We start from the raw sequence: 11111 nt of genomic DNA, 5'->3' as shown, positions 1-11111 counted from the left end.
CCACTACGCTCGATAATGACTTGTCAAGTGCTTTGATAAGCATTGTTCGGGCTTTGGGTGTTTTTGAGTCCAAAAGAGACTAGTGTCTGTATATCCCTAGATATCCCAATTCCTAAGCACAGTTGCCTCTTTACTTTTCTTGATTCCTCATCCCTCCAGTTTTACCAAAATCTTTAGCTTTTGTGGGCCTCTAAAGGTTTTTAATTTGCATCAACCCAAGAGTATTTCAAACCACACACACAAAAAAACTCATCTCAACTCCATAAAGAAAGTTTCAATTTAGAGGTTTCCTAGAACCAAAGTTAATTTTTCTCCCAAGCTATGTAATTTCAAATTTCAAACAGGTAAAAGAATCCAACTCTATCTTGAAAAAGATGCAAAGCAAATATATTTGTAAAAGTGATTGTTTGAATGGATCCCAACTTTGGTAACAGACCAGAGTCTGAACTGATAGCTTCACATGTCCACCAAGGTGGTGATTCCCTTGACAGTGATGCTTACATTGCATCTCTCTCTCACACACACACACAAACAAATGGGATATCCACAACCACAAGAGAAAAAACAGAGGTGTTAGTGAATGAGCATTCAGCAATGTGTTGTGCCAGGATCATTGAAACCCACTTTTTTCGACTGGATTGGATAAAGTGGTATCTTGGATGCTCTCATTTTACACTTTGAAATGGTGATCTACTTGGGAAATTTTCCTTTTAGCTTTTCTGTGAGAATTTTGACTATGCTTCATCTTTTCTTTAGCAATGTCTGACTGCAGTTACCCTTCGTTTACTTGCTATTTAATATACCCCTCCCCCCCCCCCCCCATGTCTCTCTCTCCCATGCATATCCATGTCCTAAAGCTTATTATTGAACTGATCCATAATTAAGCTTTTTGTCTTTGAAGCTCTCCTATTTAAGAGAAAGAGAAACGCATAACTTTTGCATAATTCACTATTCTAAGTTAATACCCACATACATGAACCTCATTTTTACCTGTCATATATATAATATATCTCACTAGAATAGACTCCAAAATGTACCATTTCTCCCTTGGTTTACATTAACAAGTGCTGGGCCCAAAACCCACAAGCCCATTTGCTACATCAAATGATATCTGGATCCCCTCTTGTTGTATGTTCCCAATGATGGAAAGCCCTGTTGAAGAAGGTGCAAAGGCAAAACAGAAGGTGCCCACTTCATCCACCGGAATCAGAAAGTTCCTGGCCGGAAGAGTCAGGATCGGCCCACCAGAGAAGTAAAACGAAACTGTTGGCACTCGCACTGTCTCGAACCCCAAAAGATTGTAACATGTGTCAAATATTGACACTCCAGGGGCTCTTGGGAGGCCTGCAGTGCCAGAAATGAACGTGTCCCGCAATGCCTGGTAAGCTGGCCCTGGCAGCCTAGTCACTGCTGTCCCTGTGTCCAGGACAACGCCTCCATCTCCATATTCCGAGAGGCGGAACACATCCTCAGCCTCAGGCAATGACACCGGGACGCCGCCCACTCCTAGACCAGCAAGCCCAACATAATAGAAGCTTGGGGCCCGTGGGTTTCGAAGTAGTCGAACCCATGCTGCACCACCCACCGGCATTGCTCCAAGGCCGAAGACCAACGACCCATATGAGCCTGAGCCTGTACCACGGCTCACTAGGCAATAGCCAAATGCACCGCCCGTCTGGCCTCCCAGCTGCCCAACGAAGGACATTGAGCCGCCCCCAAGGCCCAACAGCCCTGCGGCACCCACGAACATGCCGCGGTTCCTGTGGCCACACCCGATTGCTACGTTCCGCACCACTGTGCGTCCAAACGTTAGCGTCTCCAGCGCAAGGGTCCCCTTTGTGTATGACCCATCGCCATATGACACTTCATAGCGGCAGCGTCCGGCACGGCACCCGGCGTTCTCAAGCAGGCCGCAGACAGTGGAGCTGCAAGCAACACCGGCGAAGGTGGCCGAGTCTGCCGGGTCAAACACTGGATCCAATTGGCGATAACACTGGTTACAGGGCTGGCATTGCACCCACACTATGTCACTCCCTGAATCAATCACCATGTATTGATTCCTTGGAGGACTCCCAACTCCTATCCGTACAAAATATTCTCCACTGCCCTGGTCCACGCCTGAAACTACCTCTGACGCAAAATCCTCCACCCCATAATTCACTCCACCACCACCACCACCACTCAGGCGGCGGGTAAGGCTGGCGACCCTTCTGACATCTCTTTTGATGCGTTCACTGAGATGGTGGCGATGATTGGAGAAATTTCCCAGAGAGATCATGTCTCTGTGAACTAACTTCAACTTCCACCTTCCCTCAGCTTCATCTCCGTTGTTACTTTCCGAGAACTCTTGAAAGCTTTTTATCTCGGAAGGCCGGATTCTTGTAGCTACCATTGTTTCATGGACATTCAGGTACTGAAAATCAACACCCTGCCCGGTGAAGACAGCATAGGTGGTGGTTGCACCATCTAACAGCACTACAACCATGACTAGAGCTTTCATGGTTTCCATAGCTCTTTCTCTTCTTTTGGCCTTGCTAGCACTTGTCTTTCCAGAGGATGCGAGCTGATTTATTTTGGGGGGGGGGGGCCTGGAGGGAAGTAATTGAGTGATGAGTTCTGTTTTTTTTATACTATTAATTAATGTTCTTGATTGATCGAGGGAAAGTGTTTGTTTATAGTGGTTTATCTTTTTACTTTTTTTTTTCGTTTTTCAATTTCCATTCCTTTTTCTACTTCCTTTTCTTTCTCCAGGATCTGTACTTAAAACTCTTGGTATGCTTCGTTGGTACAGATTAGTCTCTCACATTGCCATTGACTCCTCAAGTTGTTTGGAGATTCAAAGACTGAAGGGAATTTATATATTGTATATGGTGTTACAAATATAATTAAACCATTTATTTTTACACCCCTGTAGCCTCGCATATTTACTAAAACCTATCCTCATAGTTTGTTTATTATTAGAATATCCTTCTGATAATTGTCACATGGATCTCTGAAAATGTTAAACGTATGGGTCCAGGGTCTTTTATTCTGAAAATACCCACAATAGTTCTGAATATCCTTTCCACTCATTTTGAGAGGCTGCATGCACGACCATTCCTAGATAAATTACAAATGGTTCATAAGGAAATTTTGATAAATAAATCACTTGTAAATTACAATGTGTGTTTTAACAATATGTAAACCCTTGGGTAAGTTTTAGTAAATAGGTAAAGCCATAGGGGTTTTTAAGTAAATAACCCTATAATTAAAATTAATCAAATAAAGTTTTTGGTTTACCTTTCCATTCAAGACGTTCTTTTTCATTTCAAGTATTTTTTTAAGATAGGACTTCTAGTTCTATAGAGATTGAGGTGTTAGAAAAAGAAATGTTTTCTTCTTTTAATCAAACCAAAAGAGTATATTTTCTTAGGCTACTTGTTAATTTGCTTTACAAGTAGGCTTACGTGGTTTACCTACAATATGCATGCATATGTGCATGCAGGCGATGCATATAGATGATAATATGGGTTGCCATCTTTGGGTGAATTTCATCAGCAAACAGCTCTTGCCACCTGGTAAAACTAGTTAAGCCATTATTTATTTATTTTTTTCAGCTGGGAATTGCTCTAGACTGAAAAAATGAAGCTATCAACTGCGAAAAGCATTCGAGAGAATCTAATAAATGGTGGGTAATAGCACTTATGAGGATTTAAAAAGTGAGGACATGACTAATAGTCTAATACAGCAGCAGGTCATCAGTTACTGATTTTAAAACACTGCTCTCGACTAGACTAAAGCCACATGACTAATACAGAAGTCTAGAACTAGTAGTGGTAGTGGTTGTAGTAGTAGTAAGAACTAAGTAGTGGGTGAAGGTAGGCGTGATGCGTGACACAAGTGATGTGAAATCAGAATCATGTTTTGAAATCAAATTTTGAAATTTCGATACGTATCGGAGGTTTCTCGATATGCCCTTACTTGGGGTGTTTCAGGGTTTAACCTGGTTCAGGAGGTAGACAGGCCTTAAACCAATTTCTCTGAACCAGGTTTAAAAAAACTAAAAAAAAAAAGGAGAAATGAGCCTCAATATAAACATATCAGCCATAGATATTTTGAACCTTCTTTAAAACAAGCAAAATTATGCTAATTAAAGGTCCAGAGAAGGTGTTTTGTTTTTGGATAACACAATTACTGCCACTGAGGTGGATAACCAAGCATTGGATGAAACCCATCAAATTAAAGCCAACAAAAAGCTAAAACTGGAATAAGTTTGACTGTCAAAAACAAACAAACATTGCAGAGAGAGATGTCATTACCATCCTCCTAGTCAGGTTAGATATCTTGAACGAGTCAGGATGAAAGAGTGTTGGAACATATTTTGTTGGGAGGAGATCCCAATTCATCTTGAATTTTCACTTTATTTATCATTTTTTTCTGTTATTAATTTAATGTAAAAAGTCATAAACATCTACCTATTCAAAACTGCAGAGTTTAGCTAGTCAAATAAATTTCAGAGAAGTAATGGTGCAGGCATGTGCCAAAGGGGTGTGCACCCCCGTTTCTTTGTATGCAATATGCATCATCAAACATTATAATAGGTTAAGTATAATATGTGGGCGGATTATCTTAAACAAAGCTATGTTTCTTTTTTATTTATGCCATCAAAAGCCATGTTCTTAAAATAAATAGTACCACCTTTTTCTCTTAATGAGTGGAAAGATTAGTTAAAAAGTTAAGATTGCCAGATCTTATTTATAAGCTTGTTAGTGACTGCTATTTCCTTTTGCTAGAAGGATCCATTGCATTCTTAAGTAATTGTGATTAGAAAATCTGCTAAATGTCAATCAAACTTTATATAATTGGGTATAGATAGATAGAGAGAGAGAGAGAAAGAGAAGGTGTCTTCAAGCAGTGGCATTCATGGATAGATGCTTATCTAAATATACCATGAACCCCAAAAGATAATCCTCGTTATTCCATCTACTAATTGTTATCTAACTAGACTAGCATGGTTTTCTGATGCTTACTTACTAAAAGTCTTCATAAATCAAGTGTGGTCAATGGTTAGAATCATAAAATCAGACCATTATTGCAAAAGTGGCCATTAATTGAGCTCTATCAAAAGGGTTTCTTAATTTTCCTCTAATCTTTTGATAATTAATTTAAACACAAACGTTTTTATGTCCCAATCCGTGGTATGCCTTTACTAATTCCACTTCATCATGTCCACAGGAAATGCTACATCATTCCACAATGGATGGTTTCAAGTTTCAACTTTGAAAGAAATAAATATTTCAGGGCGTGATGGGAAGCGAAAACAAAATCAAAATATAATACAAGGTGTCCAAATGATAGTGTTAGTGGACGTAAATACGACAAGACCAACGAAAGAAAATGGAGTAGAAAATTAAGAGAGACCACGCAGTGGGTATGTCACGAAGTAAAAGAAATTAGAATTGGGAGTGTGAGATATGCATCACTTACCAATAATTGATGAATTATTAACATATAAAGTAGCACCTGTTTAAATAATAGCAGTAGCAACAATCACAATACCAATAATTATACTATAAACTACTCTCTCTCTCTCTCTCTCTCTCTCTCTCTCTCTCTCTTATGGGCTTGTCTTTCCAAAGACCGTTGGAGGGTCAATTTTGGACTGATAGTCCTTTTTGTTTTTTTTTTCTTTTAATTTCCCCTTACTCTTGTTTTTCTTTGGCTTCAAAAGAGAACTGCAAGCCTAAAAAAGCCAGCTCCCATTTGCTATATTCTCAGTCTCAGCTGCTTTATTGCCTAAGCTGCATACCTATTAACACATTTTAAGAAAACAGTTGGTTATTGTAGTTTGTAATTTTATAAATATTTACAATAATTATATTGGTTTCCTAAGAATACACATGAATATCTTTGTTATTTTATTAATTTTCATCATGCGGCATTTTTTCCTGGTAATCTATACTTAACATCAATTATCAGTGTATGTATTTTTGTATTTATATATTCATTTATAATCAATCTAAGACCTAAATTTACGGTTATTAATGCAACTCTTGAAACTTATTACCCTATGCATACATATCCTTACTTTGAACTTTGTTCAAACGAGTCAATTGTTAAATTTGGGTTCGTCAATCTGAATCCAAACCCAACCAGAGAAAAAACACCAACTTTGGCGTAGGATTCTCTGTTTGCTAACTTAGGAGTAGCATTGGATTAAGATTTTAAGATATCAAGTTGGGTTAGGGTAGATGCCTTGGCGACTGAACCCAGCCTGAGTTAGTCTCTTAGTGACATTGTATTATACAGTAGATAGGTTACAACTAGAACCCAAACTGACTAACCTGGTTTCATGATTGGGTATGGTTACAGTCAAGAATTGTGGGTTGAAGATTAGGTCAGGTTAGTCACAAGGTTTAAGGTTTTCAGATATCATATTGGATTAGGACTGATTATGACCACGTCCATATCCAACACAGGTATAGATAGATAATGGTAGTCTCTTTCACTAATTAGCCTTCCCCTGTTTTTTATTTTTCTTTTTTTTCATGATTGAAGCGTTTTAGGCTTTTAGCTCACTTTTATGAATGAATGCTATCGGGATTCTGCCATATTCACTTGTTAAGCTTGATTGATCAATGTTGAATGGTGGTACTTGTTTCTTCGGCTCTCTGCATTCTCCACAAGAAAATTAACATTTAAATAATAGAAGGTACCAGCATAAGAACGGCTTTTCCAATAATCAAGAATATCTGGGGGACCAAATATTCCTAGGTTGACTCTATCCAAATGAACCAGACAATAATCACCAAAAAACGATAGAAAAAAAAAGTAAACAAGAATAAGAAAAAGAAACAGCCAATAAATATGAAGCTTTTGTTTTTAAGTTGGTCCTCCGATGGATGAAATGAACTTGAATGCAATATTGGAATTTGCTTAGCCATCCTCAGTGTAAATTTATCAGTGCTCACTAATATATAAGCTGAAACTAGTTCCATGAAGTTAGCTTGACCATGCATCGTTTTGGGTTTTCTCGCTTTTAAACTTTGTATCGAGGGAGAAATTCCCATGTAACAATATACTTTTGAATCTTCTTTTCAGAAATGTGGTATGGCCATATCCCACATTATTTACATCTTTTGCTAAACAAAATACAACAACTTCAGTGGCTAATCAGTAAACAGCAGCCATCTGAAATACTTAAGGTTCCACATGATTTAATGGGTAAAAACATGTGATTCATCAATATTCATAATAAAGAAACTCGCAATAAAATGATGGATCATGGCTCCACTGTGAAACTTGCTATCAAATAAGTGTAAAGCCAAAATCCCAAGTATCCGCTTCCAAAACTGTAATCCAGGAACCTGGATGCCAAACACCAACCTTTCTAGCCAAGAAAGACACAAGCAGGCTTACTATTGTGAGGGTTGCACCAAACCAGGGAAGATTCAACTGGTCACCGCATAACTGACTCTTTTACAAATGATCGACCTCCTGAACTGTGATAGCAAAGTCCAAGGTGTTAAACAATGTTAGATATGTAAAATACAGTGTGGGTAATGCTTTGAGTTCAGGGAGAATAAGGCTTACGCATATTCAAGATGAATATTCAAGAACCGTGGGTTTTCCTTGCTCTGTGACAGTGTTATAGAGCCTTCAATGACTTGATCTTGCTTCACCTCTATCGGGTCATAAAAGTATATCAAGGTCTGCAAAAAATTTTTTTTTTGAGTTAGTAAAGGACATGCTCATTTGATCATTCAATATCTTGCATTATGGAGTTTCCTGACTTTTTTTTTCTTTTAGGCTTCATTTGTTTGTGATGCAAACACCATAGTACAAACCTGGTTCAACCATGCACTGGTGCAAATGTTGTGTTCAATATAGGAGCAGATATGGGTACATTTTCCCACCCATTTGTTTTGATGAGAGCAATAATAACACAAATTACAAATATAAAATATCAATAGAAAAAGGTTTGCAAGTTGTTAATTTGTCCATGCCCATCAGACAGTTTGTATCCACATTTTAGATACAAACACGATTTCAAACCCCATTTGCATTCTTTTCTCAAGGAATTTTTGTATTCCTAGCAAGATGCAAACCTAGAGAGGAATACATATTTCCACCAGTTCAGTGTTTGCATTGGAAACAAACGCAGCCTCAAGAATTTCTTTTGATTAACAGTGACATGTGTAAGAAAAACGTGCGCAATAAGCAAGACTTCTCTATGCAAGAGATAGAAATAGTAAACATGTAAAAAAAAACTTCCAGAGACTTGATGTCATAAGATATACCTAGATAAAGAAAGCTTTGAGAAAGAAGGGAAAGACTTGAGAACCTGATGACACTATGGAATTGGAATGCTTTCTATTTAGCTTCCTCTGGTTGTAATCTTCATTGTAAGTGTTTTACCTCCACAGTTTGTTATATTGTCTCTTTCTTCAATAAAAAATTGTTTTATTCAGCTAGCTAGGGATGATGCAACTTCAAAGAAAAGAAAACCTAAACTTTTTGAGTCAGTAGCTCTAGAAGATCCATAATCTCATCAGGCATAGCTTTCCTTTCTTGAATACCCTTGCATCCATAGATGGAGATTATCTTCTTTGCTCACCCCCCAACCACCTGCCTTATGTGGAAACTATTCCCACACACAAAACCCTAGTCACCTTGATGGTGGGACTCAACCTTAAGGGGAGTCTTCCATCTTTTGGGACTGCAATAATTTGAGGGATCCATGAAATTTGCTTTGATTTCTACACTGCACCATATATCTCGTTTCCATTCGCATTTCACATGATACCCAGTCCTTGAAAAGTCAAGGTGTTGCTTAGGCACCCACCTAAGCAATAAGGTGCTTTTGGAGGGTCGCCTTCCCCAAACACCTACATATTTATACATAAGACACCACAGAATATTTTTATATTTTTATTTTATGTTATTAATAGTAGCACAATAGATAAACTAAATTATTCACATTGTGGGTTTATAGTACTAATATTATTATTCTTATACCACTTTTATTTTCTTATTTGTTTGGTTCAATCAACACACAAGTGTTTATTTTCTTACTAAACACAGCCTTAGAAAAGCTCACTAATGTCAACTTTACACCAATCAAAGCACGGAAGAAAAAAGATAAACAGCAATCATAGGGCAGGTTTGTTGGTTAATCAAAAACTATCGACTCCCCAAGAAACTTATAAATTTTTACCTAATAAAATTATGAATGAACAAGTACTGAAATACCTTTAGAGAGGGGCCAGAGAGAAACAAAGGAAATACAACTATTGTGCACATAGGGTGTTGTTGGGATCTACTGAGATAATTACAAGTACTGATCAATTGACACTAGCAATTTTTTAGAGGATGATATTGCAATAGGGTTGATGGTTGTGGCACTAGAAGGGGTGATAGGACTAAATCAAATATTCTTGAAGGTCACAGTTCGAGAACTAGGGGGAGGATGTGGTAGAAGTAGCCATGGACCAAAGAGAACCTACTGTAAGTTGGAAAGAAACATGGTTAATTTTTGTTATGATCTTTACCAACCTTCTACTTGGGCAAATCATGAAATGGATTTTGAAGATCATGGAGACAGTTCCACTCTGTATGGTAATCCATCACCATCAACATTGACAAGTTTTACAGAGAAGAAAGTAATCATCTCATGTGAAGAATATTAGCAATTCCTTTGATCATCCAATCACAACAATAGTAACAGTGATTTAAAAACCGATATGAAAATGGAACTACTTGTCCATCTAGGTGGTGGATCAGTGTTGCAATCATTCAGGTTAAATAGGTTAACCCGTGACATTATAAATAAAAAAAATATATATAAAAAGATAAAATACACAGAATATACAAAAAAATAAAAAAAAAACCGAGCATGTCTCTATATTATATATTCATCATATTAATCAAAATGCGTGTGATACAGTATAATTATTGGCTAAAAACACAAAAGAAAAATAAATAAATACATAACCTATGACTTTTACGGTCTTTTCTTGTTAAAGAGGTGTGATATAAGTCCATTCTGCCTAGAATTCAGGCTTTCTGCTGGGAAATGCATCATGAAAGTATTAGCATGGTGGATATCATTCAAAGGAGACCTAATTGGTGCCTATCTCGTAATTAGTGTGTTCTTTGTAGTGCAAGTGATGAAACAAGCTATCATTTATTAATCTCCTGTTCAATTGTTGCTGGTATTTGGGAATAGTTTCTTTCTCTTTCTGGATGTTGATGGGTTCCTCCATATTGTATGACAATTATTTTCTCCAACAACAATGAGGCAAAGTAGAAGGGGAAGAGCAATGTGGAGGTATACAAGGGTAGCAATCTTGTGGAAAATTTGGGAGGAGAGGGTAGCAATACTTGGAGAAAGACATTATAACAGAGTGTACCTGTTGCCAATGGGTTGGAGGGTCTTCAGGAGCGGTAGACAAAACAAGTGCTTCATTAGATTTTGATCGTTTCTTCCTCTGACTGGAACCTGGTGAGTAGGTATCAGAAGATGCTACTGGTGGGGAATATCCATGGATATTTGCAGGAAAAATTGCAGGTCCACTGAATTCAACATCGAACCAGAATGCAAAACCATGAAAGGGTGCTGCAAAGCAAAAAAGAATCATATGTAATAAAAAAGCAAATAATTGTACATACAAAACCACATACAATGTGAAATAAAAATTAACATGCATATATATTTGCATCAAATAATAATGCAAACCAAGGAACACTGAAGATAAGGACCTCTAATGCAGCCTCTCCCTCCCTATCCCCTAACTATTGAGTAATTTTCAGTCTAAAGGCTCACCCATAAGACCAATTAAATGAAATTTTATTGGCATCTTTAAAATAAAAAGATAAAGTTTTCGACAGATAATATGATGTGGACAACATTCCAACAAACTACGACACCCAGATAGAGCAAAAAAAAATGCTGGTTAAGATGTCAGACAAGGAATTTACACTAAAAAATGAAATGTCTGGCACAGAAAAACACCCATGTACAGGCATCCAGGTATTATAGCTAAAAAAAAGGCATAGTATAGGAGTAATGTAAACTGGGAATAATTGTAAGAAAATAAAATAGATAATCCTTGTAAATAACATGGAATTTA

At 37.4% G+C, this 11111-nt stretch overlaps 1 protein-coding gene and 1 pseudogene across 3 annotated transcripts in view; both read right to left on the bottom strand.

Annotated features, from left to right (window-relative positions):
• Positions 1-914: 914 nt before the first annotated feature.
• On the bottom strand, positions 915-2575 carry LOC104613391 (protein ASPARTIC PROTEASE IN GUARD CELL 2 pseudogene; annotated as a pseudogene). The gene has a single exon (XR_016085835.1). The product of XR_016085835.1 is annotated as a protein ASPARTIC PROTEASE IN GUARD CELL 2 pseudogene (transcript).
• Positions 2576-6886: 4311 nt separating this feature from the next.
• Positions 6887-11111, bottom strand: part of PRMT6 (protein arginine methyltransferase 6) — a 75172-nt gene continuing 70947 nt past the window's right edge. For both annotated transcript variants that reach the window (XM_010281182.3, XM_010281183.3), the window contains 3 exons: positions 10392-10597; positions 7573-7691; positions 6887-7481 (listed from right to left, as the gene is read on the bottom strand). In XM_010281182.3, coding sequence (XP_010279484.1) covers positions 7439-7481; positions 7573-7691; positions 10392-10597 — 368 coding nt within the window. In that variant the 3' untranslated portion in view covers positions 6887-7438. The remainder of the gene's footprint in view (positions 7482-7572; positions 7692-10391; positions 10598-11111) is intronic.

This window comes from Nelumbo nucifera, chromosome 4 (genome assembly GCF_055504915.1).
Source record: "Nelumbo nucifera cultivar China Antique chromosome 4, China Antique-T2T, whole genome shotgun sequence".
Taxonomy (NCBI): domain Eukaryota; kingdom Viridiplantae; phylum Streptophyta; class Magnoliopsida; order Proteales; family Nelumbonaceae; genus Nelumbo; species Nelumbo nucifera.
Note: the sequence above shows the minus strand (reverse complement) of the source record. Positions and strands in the feature narration are given on the sequence as shown.